Consider the following 16,167-nt stretch of genomic DNA (forward strand, 5'->3'; position numbering starts at 1 on the left):
ATCTCCACACTATAACTGTAGTGTATAAAGTAAACTATCTTAACCTGTCTTCTATTTTGAAAAGTTAGATTAACCTATCTTCACATAACAAAATATATCAAAACTAATTATATGAATAACAAAAGATATTTAATCAAATTAAAAATCATAGCCCGGCATATTACTCTGATCATGTTTTGTGCATGTCGGAACAATCACATCAAGGGATCTAGTGGGCCTTAAATAAAGAAATAAAATTTCTAATCTTGTAATAGGTAGCTAAGCAGTGGCTGCCCACAGTCGATTGGTTATTTCACATTGGACCCATACCTTATTGGATCGTTGGAGAGGCTATCAAATATACCATATGTTCTTGGAGCATGTATGTAACTTTGATTCAATCTCTTTAAAGTGATTGCAGTAGTGTCTATGGAATGTTTTGCAAAAGATGGTGATATTGTTGCAGCTCATTGTGCTATTTCGATAACAACACAGGTTGAATTTTGTAAGCCATAGTGCAATAAATATTGGAAAGTGCAGTGTAGGGAATTCCATGAGGACTTAAACCCTAATCTAAGAGACCCATCCAACTGAGCTATAACAACTGTTGGCATCGAGAGTATGGTTGTCAATTTGTAGTTTATTGCTATAGAAATAACATAATTAGTTTTGATATTGTCACAATTCTTTGCAAGAAGTCAAGTGCTTTTTGGGTAGCAATATTTAGGAAGGCTCAGTTTGTAGCATATTGTTTGTATTCGCTGAGCCATAAGAGTTAAAGCCGGCAAAATATAATCCGATCTACCGATTTGATCCATATTCGATTCACCATAAATAGAGTTGGCTTTGAGTTAAATGAATTCAGATCATAAACAGATCAACTCATATAACCTGTTTAATATTTAAATTAGATTTGAATTTCAGATATATGATTCATTTAATCCATTTAATATTCAGATCAGATTGAGTCAAATAATCCGTTTATTCATTTAACTTGTTAAGACTTGCTTAATCTGTTTTTAATCTGTTTAACATGTTAAAAATCTATTAAAGTTGTTTAATCCATTTAAACTAATTTGATCGGTTTAATAAATAGATTAAATGGACCCGATCAAATTACCTATTTAATAAATATATCAGGTTTAGATCTGGATTTTTAACCTATTTAGTAAATAGATAGGACTTAGGTTGATGATTTTTTTGACCCGATTAGTATCCAACCCCAGTTGCCACCCTTAACAAGAATGGATATTTATAATGTTTAGCTGGCTGAAGCCACACCTCATTTCCTAGGGAGAGAATCCTTGAAAGGAAGAAGATTTGCTATATCGATGCTATTCAATCAGCATTTACATTGAAACTAAAAGGTAAGTGTTCTATGGTGAACGATAGGCATTGCAATAGGCACAAAATTTCAGAGTGCATAGGAAACTGTTTAGGTAATCAATTATGAGAAGAGATTGGACTTCTACTATTACATATATCAATATTTTCTTTTTTTTTTTTTTTTTTGAGAAATTTCATACATCAACAACTAGCTAAAAGGAGAAAAATATACCTAGAGAGTATTATAAAAACGTGACTGAAGCTTGAGCAAAGATGATGGAGCAACAGCGGGTCAAATAACCTAAAATATAGACCCTGCTGCTTTATTTGTTTTAACTACATTCTTCAAAAAAATAATTTATTTTCTGCGACAAGGTATTTTATATGAGCTTACCACCATAGAAAAGTATATCCTATGGCAACAGTTCAACAAGACTAGGGCATGAAAGAAATATAATCCTATCATTTACTTTCGAATAAAAAAATGATACCAATTCCCATCTTTAATTCATTTAAATTATAATCCCTAGTTTAGCAAAAATAACCTCCAATTCAATCCCAATAAATCCCATTTCGTAATTTCCATCTAAGGCTCATCTTGACAATAATCATAATTGTGATCATCCGAACATTATCTTGTCCCCGTAAATTCCTTCCATTGCTATCTTCTAGATAATCATGAAATTAACAAGGATAAGCCTCATCTTGACAACAATCGTAATCACGATCACCAGAACATTATCTCATCCCCATAAATTCCTTCCATTGCTATCTTCCAGATAATCAGAAATTAATAGCCACAACAATCATAATTATGATCATCGGAACATTATTTCATCCCCATAAATTCCTTCCATTGCTATATTCCAGATGATCACAGAATAATCACATGAACAATGGTTCATCTTCTAGAAACATAGAAATTAATAAGGATAGGACCTATCAAGACCATTGCACGGAGGATGATGCAATCTCAACGGAGAGCATGATATCACGTCCGGTGGAAATGAGTTGTGATGCATGAATGCATGGGAATTCCAATAGACACTTTTATCCAAGCGTCCTTCTTAATTAGGATAACCCTCTGAAATAAGATGGCGTCATCCCCTCATCAGAAAAAGAAAAAAAAAAAAAAAGAGATGACATCATCCCCAATTGTTATGCTAGGGAGGCCTTTCTTCTTGGCCCGGAAGGGGAAGACACCCAACCACATGACTTTCTAGAAGAATTAATGACGCGACACAGCGGTTCCTTCCACACCTATGTCTCCACGGATAGGAAGGGAGGAAACGTCAAAGCGTTAGGCTCAAACCTTACCTGAATGCGCCCCACTTCCCCTCTTCTTCTCTCTGTTTCCCGGCTTTTATTAACGCAGTCTCCTCCTTATCTCTCCTTTCCAGACCCCTTATCCCTCTCAATTCCACTCGCAATTCCAAGGCCAGTTCCGAATTCCAGACAACAGCGAGTAAGCGAGGATAGAAGAAGAAAACGAGAATAAGAAGGAATAAAGATGGAAGAAGACAGGGGAAGCCAGACCGTTATGTTTTCCCCCAGCATCCGAGAGGTGGAGCCAGAGGACGCCGGCGAAAGCCTCACCGCCGTCGTCGATTCCCCCCAGAAAATCTCTGCCGCCGTGGAGCATCACTGCGAGGTAGAGGAGGACGATGACGAAGACACGAGCGAGGACTTTGAGTTCGCGTTCGTGATCAAAGATCCGGAGTCCAGCTCGACGATCACCGCCGACGAGATCTTCTACAACGGACAGATTCGCACCGTATACCCGGTCTTCAACCGGGATTTGCTTCTCGCGGCCGGCGGAGGCGATGGCGGCGAGGCGGTGGAGGATAAGGCGGTGCGGATGCCGTTGAGGAGGCTGCTGATTGAGGAGAGGAACGCGTCGTCGAGGTCGGCGTCGGCGTCGTCATCGTCTGAGATGGACGAGCTGGAGGGGATCGATCCGGGGACGTACTGCGTGTGGCGGCCGGGGTCGGTGCCGCCGTCGCCGGCGCAGTGCAAGAAGAGCAGCTCCACGGGGTCGTCTTTCCGGTGGCGGATTCGGGACCTCATCAGGAGGAGCCGCAGCGACGGGAAGGAGAAGTTCGTATTCCTCGCGCCAGAGGAGAAAAAACCTAGCCGGAGCTCCGAGAAGAAGAAGAGCATGGGGGAGGCGGCGGCGGCGGCAAACAGGGAGGGGGAGAAGAAGGAGAATGGGGGTGGGGGTGGGGTGACCGAGGAGGAGAAGAAAGGGGGGAAGAAGGGGGGTGGGGTGACCGAGGTGGATATGGTCACCGCCCACCGGATCTACTACCGGAGTAGGAACGGAGGCGGGCAAACGGCGACGGGCGGGTGGCGGTCGTTCCTACCGTACAAGCCGGACCTTGTCGGTTTCCTCGCCAATGTGACGGGCTGAGTCCTGCTCACCGCCCCTACTAATTTTCCTTTTTCTTTTTGTTTTTATTTTTAAGAGGTATTATCATCTTGGATTTTTATCTTGCTAGACACTAGGTTACGGGCGCCTTGTTACCTGTAAATTTGTGTGGTTTGGGTGGTGGGAGAACGACCGTTCATATTTATCTATTTTTATGGACCGATGAGTTTACCTTTGTTTTTATTAGGTAAAGTTTGAGACATTTGGGATGTGCTTTTTGGAACTTAAATTAGGTTGTTTTTCGGTTGAAGTAACATATATAATATGATAATGTATGATTTGTGAATCTCTGTTGTTAAACTTGTTTATAGTCCAAGTAATGAATGTTGGGTTGCTGTTTATGAAGTCGTTTAAAAAAAAAAAAAAAAAAAATCTATGCTGGCCTCTTTTGGGTGAAAGAAAATATCCAATCCTTGAGTCAACGGGGCCAATGGTACTTTGAGATTCCCTAGCTATTGCATGGATTTTTGTATAATTTTCAATTGCTTAGAGTGGTTTAACAAATTGAGCTGTTCTTCCTGTCAACGCCAATCCTTTTTTTTATTTTTTTGGTAAGATGTCAATGCCAATCCTTTACTACAGCAGACCATAACTTGATTGTTTCCACTGTGAAGAAACAGCTTCCAAGTCTATCTATCAATAATAGATGAACTATATATGTGCCAAAAAATAGTAGATGATTCACATATTAGATGGGTAAAATGGATCTATAATCGTACAGCCACACTTCCCATCACCCGTGTGGTTCACCAACCCCAATTAGTTGGAGTGATTAGGAAGCTGCTTTTAATGAGTTTGTTATCTAGTAGCTTTCTTCTGATAAAATAATAGAAAGCAAAATTTCCTACTAGGCCTGTAAGAAAGGTACATTATCATACTGGACAACCAATCATGTTCCCCATAAGAATTGTCTAAAATTGCTAGCTAGTGAAAGTGGAATCATCAAGGCCCAATCTCCCAAAGCAAGACAGCTCGCATCAGAGCCTGCCTCCATATGATAACATGGAAAGATAAGCATTAAGGTTGGTTAGAAACTCAATTTACAATTAGACTGCTATATCTTGTACAGATAAACTTAGTTGAGGCCAGCAGTTCTCCAAGCTTCACAAGAAAAGCAAACACTTGTACAGGTTCACTCTAGACATTTGATGCAAAATTACCTGACATGAAATGCAAATAATTTGGATCTTTAATATGGGATTGAAGATGCCACGAACTCAAATATTAGGACAGGTATTCAGAGAAGTTCTCCAGATGCACTCTCTTATGCTCTTTCCTAATCTACTTTTTGTTTGATGATCTAAATTCACATGAACTATATTGCTAAATCTTTAATATGTTGAGAAACCAGTCGCCTTGTTGATTCCATATATGAGCATGATTTTATATTGAAATCCATTAAAACTGATCAGATGTGTTTGGCCCCATTACTTCAATGCCAACTTCCTGTTCTTCTTTTCCAGCTTGATTCATGTGTGTCACCACAATACCAGAGCTCTCTGATTCAGCTGCAAGATCAGATGCTCTCACTTCTTGATGTTTCCCATTATCAAAATGAGCTGCAGACCTCTCACTACCAGACTCCTGGATCTGAATGGATGACTTTGGCTGTCGGATAGCAGCTGCGGCTTGTGGCATCACAATTGATGGTGGTTGAGGTGGGACCCAAACTGGATAGTTTGGATGCTCGTTGGCTCCCATCCGGTGAGAGAACTGCTTTGGTTCGTCAGCTTCAGATTCTATTTCTGTGATCCTCACAGTCTTCCTTCTCCCCAAAACCTCTGAACCATCAGAAAATCTCCCATACCGCTGAGAGTTGTCTTCTTTAACTTCGGAACTCACCCCTTGGCTGCTTGCTTGGGATTGAAGGCCATCAATGGGCCTTTGCTGAGCCTGCTGAGTGCATTCCCATGGCTGTTTGACAACAAAATGAATACTCATCAGTCAGCAATGTCGGAAAAAGAATCTGAAACCTCAGTTTATATTGCAAACTCGTGATCTCTCAGGTGCTTCAAAATCCAAATGTTACTACCATCATTGCCAACATAACACCAATTAATTTGAAAACATAATGCAGGTCAATGGTACTGTGAGGGTGCAGTAGAAAATTGTAGAAATGGCTTTATTTGGTGCAATCCAGGTGCTCAGAACCCATCATACAGCCATATACTATAAGTGATGATCGCAATCATATGATGGTCATAAAACTGTTGTTCCATTAGCACTGTAAGACTATTCAGAAGTCCATTGTTCATGAGGATAGTACAGATATCAAGCAATAAAATCTCCTGAACAAAACCTCTTGATCAACCAAACGGACGGTAAAGATATTGTAACTAAACCTTGCAAGAGATGATTGCTAATATAGCTTTCTGGGATGAAATACATATGAAGATTCAATGTCTAGAAAGCAAACTTATCTAGTTTATATGGTTGACTTAAAGGATCAAGGTATGATCCACCAAAGTCTGGTTCCCATTATTCATGAATTACTTGTGGCCAAATTCCTGGCCAAGAGGACCTTGCATAAGTGAGACGCTTGCAATGAAACCTCAGAGGTTGGTTGGCGGATGAGCAGACCAACAATATTAGTTATGCAGCTTAAGCTACCTATTAATTGTGTAGCTTTGCTCATGCAAAAAGGGAGCATCTCCTTAGTTTCTGAATGAATCCAAATGAGGTGCTTACGAAGCGTTGTTTGACGATACAATAGTGAATCCATTTATTGGGCAGAAGTCATTTGCCAAAGAGCCAAACTGGGAAAAATCCTATATCAATGACTTGGAAAGGTAGAAAATGTGATAATGGAAAAAATTCAAGATTACCTCGACAAATGTATGTAAATACAGATAATTAACTGCAAACTAAAAATGATGATGGGCAGTGAACTTTCTGTCCTCCAATACATACATATACCGCTTGATGATCACATCTAGCCTAGGAGAAGAGATCAGAACACACCAAAGAAATATAGATTTTTCTTGCAAGAAGGTTATCTACCAATCTAAATGTTCCCTACATTTATTAAAAATCAACATAATTTTAATTATCACATGTTCTTTGATTTCTTATGAGTCGGGAATTGGGTTCATACACTAGATTTGAAAACTAAAAGTCACCCAGTAGGCTATTTTGGCATGATGTGTTCTTTTCTAACCACAAACCACTTCCAAACTTTTTTCCCCATTCCTAACACCTCTCCCAAGCACTTCCCCCTTCAAATTTGTTACCCCTCATCATATCATAAAAATTATCACAAAGCAACCAATCTAGAAATGAAATATATTGAAGCTGAAGTATTCAACTGGTGCAAATCTGATTGCATAAATATCAAAAAACCATCATTATTTGAAGGGAATTATATCAATGACTTAGAAAAGCAAAACAGAAGGGTAGACTGATGAGATCCTCCAAAAATACATGAAAGTATTTATAGACAATTGCAAAGTTAAAACAACCGTCCATCAAAAATTTGCTTTTTTGAGAAAATATTTCACTCAGATATCCTGTTATCACCACAAAATTAGTCTCGGAAAATCAATTGTATTCTTTTCACATAAATTTGGGTATTAGATTACCTGGTAAAAAAGACCTCAGATGATGTTTGTAATTTAAAAATGCAATTTTAGAATTAATATATGCTAATTCTTTACTTTCAGTGAATTCAAAGCTGGCTTTGCTTACTATTTAAAGTTAGGAAAAGTTGCCCACTCATTTTTTTTGGCATGGTATGTTCCCATCTTACCACAAATTCCCCCCCATCTTCACTCCTTGTCAGTCCACCACTCTTAATTTCATCATATTGATCACAATAACCACTGCCTCTACCCTTGAATCTATCACCACAAACTCCATGTAGTATCAGCACTCCCATGTAGTATCAGCACTCCCATGTACATAAGTCGGCAAACCTTGCCTCCTCCCATCCCTAAATATCTGCTTAGCCAATCACATTAATCCGCCCCAACTGACGAGCCAAATTCAATTCACCAATTTCAGCAGCATTATCCAGCAAGATTTTTCCCTTCACTCTGCTCCTGTCCCATAAAATCTAGTCTGCTACCACCACCAAAACACTTAAACCTCTCTCTCTCTCTAGCTCTCTCTCTCTGTGTGCGCAAGGGTGTTTACACATGTGAACCTGTATGTATGTGCCAGTGTGCATGTGCACCACTCTACATATGCTGCTCCTTCCCGTTTTGCAAAAAGCAAAGATTAGATGTATTGACGATTATTGGAGGTATACAGAAGGGAGGGGTGGCTGATCTATGAGGCAAAGGCAACACAAGGTGGTCTATCTGCAATGAGATAAGGAAGAAAGAAAATGTGTTGCCTACATGACCTGCTTGATAGGAATTAAAATTGAAATCCAATCCAATGTGACTAATCTCTCTCCCTCTCCACCCCCACCCCCCCCCCCCTCTCTCTCTCTCACTCTCTCAGTCTCAAGTATCCATAAAGATTATTGTCTCAAATTCTTTCAGAGCACCTAATCTGAAATATGAAGCTGGAGTCAGGACACCCGATGTTGATGATCACTATTTGCTGAGCAAGCCACATTGGTAATCATCAGTTGTAGAGTTCCAGATGAGTCAATACATTAGTGCACCAAAAACCAAAATAAAAACTTCAGATACATATTAAAAAAGGTCAAATAACATTAAAGTCCAAACCTTGACTCGAGGTGCCATTAGAGGTCTTGGTATAGGCTGATTAGGGTTTGGAGGCATGTCATTAATCTCCTGTCGGTCAGATAAAAGAGGAAATGGTTAAATTTAGATCAAAAAAAAAAAAAAATCCAAGGTAGAAAACCCAGGGAAGGAAGAGTATACCTTGATGTTAGGAGGTTTTTCTCCTCTCTGTACCATTTCCATGATCTGAAAATTAGAAATTGACCCTTAGTTTGTATTTTTGATCTTATGTAAATGATAATCCCTATCATTTATCTTTATTTTTGTGCACGGAGGCAAATTGCTAAATATTTTATCAGCATTTAATAGTATTAGGTGGAAAAATCAATGTGCCCATGGATAATTTTAAGAACCAGAGGCCAAAGCCATAAATCTCGAGAAAAATAGACCATGACGCAGACAAGGAGTATATGATTGACAGAAATAATACAGCAATTCCAGGAAGCTGTTTCAGATTGAAGAAATGCAATGCTAGACAGCTGAAGTTCCTATCCATCCACTATTGCAATTATACTAAGTAGTTAATTTTCAAGATATGATCAGGCAAGCATGTATAACCACTTATCCTGCCCAAGCATATTTCATGTTGACAGATAGCCATTGAATAACACAAAAATAAACCTAAAGAAGCAAAACACTGTTGCAATCATGTGCTCATGCTAGTTTGTGGTATCATTGACTATACTGTTCAGAGTTTGTAAGTAGAACAAAAAATTATTCAAGGACCTTACAAATTCCAAGACCGAGAGTACAGTGGTATTGAAGTGCTGCAAGCATGGTTATTTAGCTCAGCTCAGCTGTCTCATCCCACAGACCATAAAGATAGATTATATTTAGCCACTGATATCCCTTGAAAGAAACTCCTCAACTAAACAAAACATGTTTTCTTAGAGCTTATTGTTAAACTCCATTAATGGGCCTTCAATCTTGCCCTGTAACATTCAATGTACATGTCTCCTAGCACATAAATGTTGACACCCTTGTGATGGCAAAGAGCTAGGGTTGTCAACAAGGCTGAGATAGCTGTTATGCATTCTTTCATGGGCTTCCACAGCGCAATGAAAACCGAATCCCAAGCGTAATATTAACCAAGCATGAAGAAAAGCTAGTCACAACAGTAAGAAATTTGGTCTGAATATGATGGTCTTCACTACAGACCATATTACATGTACTTTTTAGCTTCTTTCAGATGAAACTGGATGAAAAGTAGAAAGATTTGGTTAGGTCTGATGCAGTTCAGGCTACTGCCCCCTTAAATGGACAGGTTCCTGCACAAATTATTTTAAGACTGTGCAGTCGATGCAAGGGTTAATTCCAACAAACTGATAGAGGTGATAGTGGCTCAGCCCAACCTAGCTGTCAACAGATTTGGTAACTGTGGTAGCTTTATATATTTAATAATTGCAAAACAGGCTGTTGAATGCCATTTAATAAGCATAATGGAATAATAATGCTATTACATAGAACATACAGAAGATAATGCAAAGTGGTCCTTTCAGTAACTTTCTTTGTGCAACAAATACACCCCACAGATAAAAGAAGATGAGAAATGTGGGATCTACATATGTTACAAACATCCTTTAAAACCATAAAGTCATATTGGGAGGATTTCTCACGAGTACGGAATACGGATTCCTGCCCAAGATCGCAAACGCTGGTAATGATGTAGATACCACAGGAAGAAGGAAGAAGAAAAATGCACAAAAGATATAATCAAATAACGTGGATCAACTCAAAGCTTACCTCCACAAAGCATGCAAGCTTCATAATGAGAAAAAATAAATATAAGAGAAGATCACAACCTCTCAACTCTCATATATCAATCTCTCTCTCAACAAGAAGCTAAAACCCTCACAAAAGGCTCTTAATCAACTCTTTAGAAGGCCCTCTTTCTCTGAGCCGCTACAAACCACTACACCTCTCTCTCAGCCTGTCTGTCTCCTTTTATAGGGCCCAAATTGAGTTCAAATCAAATCCAGAGTTCTAATAGGACTCAAAAACCCTTTGGCTGCCTGATCACGCCCGCATCACTTCCTGGCAGTTCGATCGCGCAAAATAGCAGCCTCTCCTGTCTCAGCTATTAGATTGCACGTTCCGCATGATGGACCGCGTGAATGGACCGCACCTCACGCCTGGACCGCATGCTGTGCATGCTGGACCGTGCAGTGGACCGCACCTCATGCAGCGGAACCTACGCGCCTGCGGGCTGCACTCCTGTGGGCCTACGCCATAGGCTTCTCTAACTTGGACTTCGCTGTAGTGGGTTTCATTGTTGTGAATCGAATTCGATGCACCAAAACCCAACAATCTCCACCTCAACTTGACATTCGGCCTTCACCTAACTTTAAGAGCTTTTGAATAATCTCGCTCCCATGCCCTAGAGCACATGCCTGGCTGCTAATGAATGGACAAACCAGGATTTGCCATACCGGGTCAAACACCCGGTACAGGGCGTACCGAACTAGATCGACGGCCAGCCGATCCGATTCAGCTGATTTTTTCAAAAAACAGCTCCGAATTGCACCAGACCGGGCGGTTCGGTGTGATTCGGCTCCATACCTCCCAAAATCGGACGGTATGGACTGGTACGGTTCAATTCGATGTTGAACCGAACCGTACCGACATCCCACATGAACAAAGGAGAGAGTGAGGGGGGGAGTGGGGCCTGGGCTGTCTTTTAGTGACAGTCCAGGTGGGTTGTCTCTCTAAGAAGCTCGAGAGCTCTCAAAGAACTCCACAGAACGTCTCCGACACAACAAGACGCCAAAAAAATAAGAAAAAAAATTCCATCAAATTGCAGCACTGATTCGAGAAGACGCTGATTTTTTGTTGGAAGTAAGGTAATGTGTTATTCTTTGAGTAAATATTTTATTTTTTATGTTTTTATTGTTAAAAAAAAGGATAAGAACAAGGAAGTATGAAAATAAAAAAAAAAATCATACCAAAATTTTATGATTTTGATATGATTTAATTATATGTGATAGATCTTTGAAACATCTACACGATGACACTAAAATCGTTAATTTTTATTAATTATATATTTTTTAAATATTTATATATATTTATTCATAAAAAATTATTAAAAAATAAATTTAAAGAAATAAAAAATCAGAGTTTTAGAATCATGTTTAGAATGATTCGAGCTACTTAAATCTAAACTCAATTTTTTTTGAAAATATTTGAAATTAAAAAAATATTTTTATAATTATTTAAATAATAAAAAAATTATCAAATAAAAAATATATAAAAATAGTGTTATATTTTAGTTAATTTAAAAATATTATTTGAAGCATATAACATATTTTTTTGAATTTATAAGTTTTAAAATTATTATTACATTTTTTTTAAATTTATATATAATTTTTTAATAATCATTAAACTATCGTATTTTGTTATACTTGCAGATACTTGTAAGAAAAAAATTCAGAGCATGACGTTCATTGACTTTAATTAATTATATATTTTTTAATATATATTTATTCGTAAAAAAATTATTAAAAAATAAAGTAAAAAAATAAAAAATCAGAATCTTTTTTGAAATTAAGAATGATGTTTAGAATGATTCAAGTAATTGAAATATTTTAAATCTAACCTCAAATTTTTTTAAAATTTTTGAAATTAAAAATATTTTTATAATTATTTAAATAATAAAAATTTTATCAAATAAAAAATATGTAAAATTAGTGTTATATTACAGTTAATTCAAAAATATTATTTGAAGTATATAACATATTTTTTTGAATTTATGAATTTTTAATTTATATATAATATTTTTTAATAATTTTTAAACTGTCGTGTTTTGTTATACTTGCAGAAATAAGTAAGAAGAAAGATTCAGAGCGTTACATTGGTTGGGATTATGGCGAGATGCTCTCGACTCGGTATTATTGGAGATGCAAATGGAGTAACACAGAGTTCAAGGGAGGGATAACTAGGTTGAAGCAGCACTTGACTGGTGGTTATTCTGATGTGTTCATGTGTCGGAAATGTCCGCAAGAAGTCCAACAGTTGATGAAAAAGCACTTTGCTTATTCGAAAGCAGCGAAAGAAAGGGCAAACAGAAAAGGACGGAAGTGGACCGTCGAGCTGCAGAGCTACCTTCTTATCACTCTAGAGAGTCAGAAGAGGCATCCGCTCCAGATGATGAGGCACAGATTGAGGCTATCATTCAGACGAGGTTGGCTGATCGTACCGACAAGAGGAGATAGCCTAGTATAGAGAGCGATTTAGACCATCATACTACGAATCGAAGTCTGGATCAACGATCGGTGGAAAAAATTTCGAGTTCAAGAGGACTACATCAGTCAGAGAGCCTGGTGGTAGAGGGAGCAGATACAGCATGTCATCTTTGTTGGGAGCTTTTGGCAGTAGAAGGAGATTCTCTAGAGATATTCCAACAGGAGCCACTATCCATGATTTGGATCCACATGCTTTACCCAGCAAGAATTCAAAGCAGCAGAAGATTGACACTATGGTGAAAAAAGATAAGAAGAAGGATATGTGGCGAGCTATTGGATCATGATTTCATTTCAGCCATATTCTAGCAAATGCAGCAGCCAATCTTTACTATCGATCTGTCATTTTAGCTATAGAGGCTGCCAGCCAGGATGTAGATCCATCAGGACCTAAGGACATCTATGGTCAGCTTCTTGACAGTAACAAGGAGGATCTGCATAGATGGATTGCTTTTTACAAGAATAAATGGCCTACATATGGATTGACAGTGATGTGTGATGGTTGGACCGATCCTACTAAACGGAGCATCATTAATTTTTTTACATTCTATGATGAAAAAATATTTTTTCACAAATCAATTGATGCTTCAGATAAGATGCACGATGCCACATATATCTTTGATCTGATGGAGGAGGTGATTGATTCAGTGGGTGAGCAGTATGTCGTACACGTCATCACAGATAATGGACCACAATATAAGGCTGCCGGAGAATTGCTGATGGAGCAGCGACCGTAGATATACTGGACCCCATGTGCTGCACATTGTATTGATCTTATATTGATGAATATTGGAAAAATTCGTAGAGTGCAGCAGGTAGTGGAGATTGCCCAGACTATTACTAGATTCATCTACAATCACACATGAGTTCTTTCATTGATGCGGACATATACTGGAGGGAAGATCTTAAGATCGGATATCACACAATTTGCTACCAACTCATAATACTTGAGTCTTCTTTAGAAGAAAGCAGTCTTACGTCAGATATTTGTCAGTACCGAGTGGCAGGAGAGCAGATATGCGAGGGCTGGCACTGATAGAAGTAATGTGGAGAACTTGATGAAGAGTCAGTCATTCTGACAGCGGGCTGAGAAGGTAGTAAAGGCTATTAAGCCATTATATGAGGTGCTTCACACCGTGGACAGTGAAAGATACCCCCAGATGGGCTTTTTATATTACATGATGGAGAAAGCAAAGAAACAGATCAGTAAGAATGATCTGAAATATGCTCAAGAATTCATTAACATCATTGAGCACCGTTAGGACTATCAAATGGATAGAGATTTGCACCTAACCGGTAAGCACGGATTCAAGAATATTTTAAAATATTTTTTTTATGCTTGTAAAAATATACTTAATCAGTTATGAAATTTATATGCAGCTTATTATTTAAATTCGAGATTCTAGTATATCATTTCTGAGATAGATATGGACAACGAGCTTCTTGCTGCTCTTCGTAATGTGATATATAAGATGGTGTCCGATCTAGAAATCGCATCGTTTTATCTGCAAGAGATATACTAGTTTAAAATAGATGTGATTATTCAACTGAATTCGATCTGTACTCAATGATATATTTATAAATTTAATAAACATATTTTTTTACAGACGAAACAGTTTAGAGAGGGATCAGACAGCTTTAGAGTCCCATCAGCTGTCATAAACAAAAAGCAGATGAATCCAGGTAAATTACATATCAATAATGAGCAGCATAGATATATAATTTTGCTTAATAATATCATAAAATTTGATATGTAATTTTGCTTTTGCAGCGAATGGTGGATTCATTTTGGAATGTCCGCAGAATATTTAGAGGTGTGGCTGTCCGTATTCTTTCTCAGACGGTCTCTGCTAGTGGCTGTGAACGCAATTGATCGACTTTCGTCCTTATCCACAGCAAATAGAGAAATCGTTTGACATAAAAACACCTCAATGATCTTGTATATGTTCACTACAATCTGAGGTTGAGGCTAAAATGCATTCAGGAGAAAGTATAACTGAAGTATACTGATCCGACACTAGATAATTATACGAACGAGAACGACGATCTGATCATCGAATGGCTTGCAAGTCAGCAGCAGGAGCTAGAGTTTGATGAGTCGGGATCCCCTCCATGACCAGCCAGTGTGGTAGCTAGAGAGATCAGGATGGATCCAGGACAAGAGGCAGAAAGAAATATTCCACATAAGGTTCCAGCTGATCAGCCACAGCCTGAGGGGACACAGGAGACTCATTCATCACATGACTCGATATCCGATACATCTTCGCAGAAGTTCGAGCAACAGATATATAGACGAGATCGACAGTCAGCAAGAAGACATCCATCCTCTCAATCACAGGAAACTTAGTCACAGAGGGGCACAAGAAGAGAAAAGAAAAGACAGTTGCATGTGCACCACTCTCAGGAGTACATGAGCTATCTGGCTCAGATTCGGAGATTAGAGAGAGTGATGATGATACTGATAGTAGTATCATGGATCTGATGATCAGGGAGGAACTGGAAGATAGGAGATCACTGTTTATAAGATACAGCCGCAAGATGATATTTGATTCACCGATAAGTCTCAGTTTACACATGCCACATAAGATAGAGACCATGATGGATGAGTCGGTAAAGACCGTGGGGAGCCGATTTCATATAGACAACGGGCTCTTAGAGGTTGTCCAGCACACGATGCAGCTGCAGACGATCTTGCATATGAAGTAGGATCCATGAATGTATCTAGATCATCCTCGCATTATGGATCCTATTATCCGCAGCCACCTTATGATCCATATAGATATGGTGCATCTGAGGCATCGTCTTCTAGTGATTACTACCTTATGCAGCCTGAAGCATCTTACGGATCAAATTTTGCTACCGGCATCTTCGAATGGGCTTCTCCACAGTCATACCATCATCCTGAGGATATTTCTCTTACCAGAGTTTGAGTGAGAGATCTGAGATATCTTACAATCCAAAAAAGATGCCTTATAGGATGAATATTCAAGAGTACAGTGCATCTTGATTTCCTCTAGATTATGCTAATGATCCAGATATCTACGAGCGTCACAGACACTCGACGAAAAATTAGATGTAGAACAGATCTTGAGGTTAGTATATCATTCTTTGTGCTTTGTACTTTAAAAATTTAGATATATTTTAATGCAATTTATATATTTTGTTTTTAATTTTAGGATGATACAGTTGTAATATAATATAAATAAATATACATTTAAAATTTTGGATCAAAAATTTCTGTACCGCTACCGAACTCAAAAATTGAATCCAAATATATCAATAATATGCAATATAATGTAATTTTGGGGTTGTATTTATGAATTAATAACTTGAACATCCAAAAAAAATGAAACAAAAAATGTGCCGGTATCGAACCGGTATGCCGAAGAATACCGTGTCGATACGGTATGATATGATATCAGTATCATACCATACCGATCCACCATCGGTATGGAGTCCGATACCGATACAACAGACCTTGGGACAAATATGAGAGTCAAGACAGACT

At 38.3% G+C, this 16,167-nt stretch overlaps 2 protein-coding genes across 2 annotated transcripts in view; one reads left to right on the plus strand and one right to left on the minus strand.

Annotated features, from left to right (window-relative positions):
- The first annotated feature begins 2,479 nt into the window (after positions 1-2,479).
- Positions 2,480-4,019, plus strand: LOC105047153 (uncharacterized). The gene has a single exon (XM_010925959.3). The coding sequence runs from the start codon at positions 2,816-2,818 to the stop codon at positions 3,713-3,715; it is 900 nt and encodes a 299-aa protein (XP_010924261.2). The 5' UTR covers positions 2,480-2,815; the 3' UTR covers positions 3,716-4,019.
- A 669-nt stretch (positions 4,020-4,688) lies between these two features.
- LOC105047152 (peroxisomal membrane protein PEX14) overlaps positions 4,689-16,167 on the minus strand; it is a 25,143-nt gene continuing 13,664 nt past the window's right edge. The window contains exons 10-12 of the mRNA XM_010925958.3: positions 8,566-8,610; positions 8,407-8,475; positions 4,689-5,647 (exon numbers count right to left, since the gene is read on the minus strand). Coding sequence (XP_010924260.2) covers positions 5,132-5,647; positions 8,407-8,475; positions 8,566-8,610 — 630 coding nt within the window. The 3' untranslated portion in view covers positions 4,689-5,131. The remainder of the gene's footprint in view (positions 5,648-8,406; positions 8,476-8,565; positions 8,611-16,167) is intronic.

This window comes from Elaeis guineensis, chromosome 6 (assembly GCF_000442705.2).
Source record: "Elaeis guineensis isolate ETL-2024a chromosome 6, EG11, whole genome shotgun sequence".
Taxonomy (NCBI): domain Eukaryota; kingdom Viridiplantae; phylum Streptophyta; class Magnoliopsida; order Arecales; family Arecaceae; genus Elaeis; species Elaeis guineensis.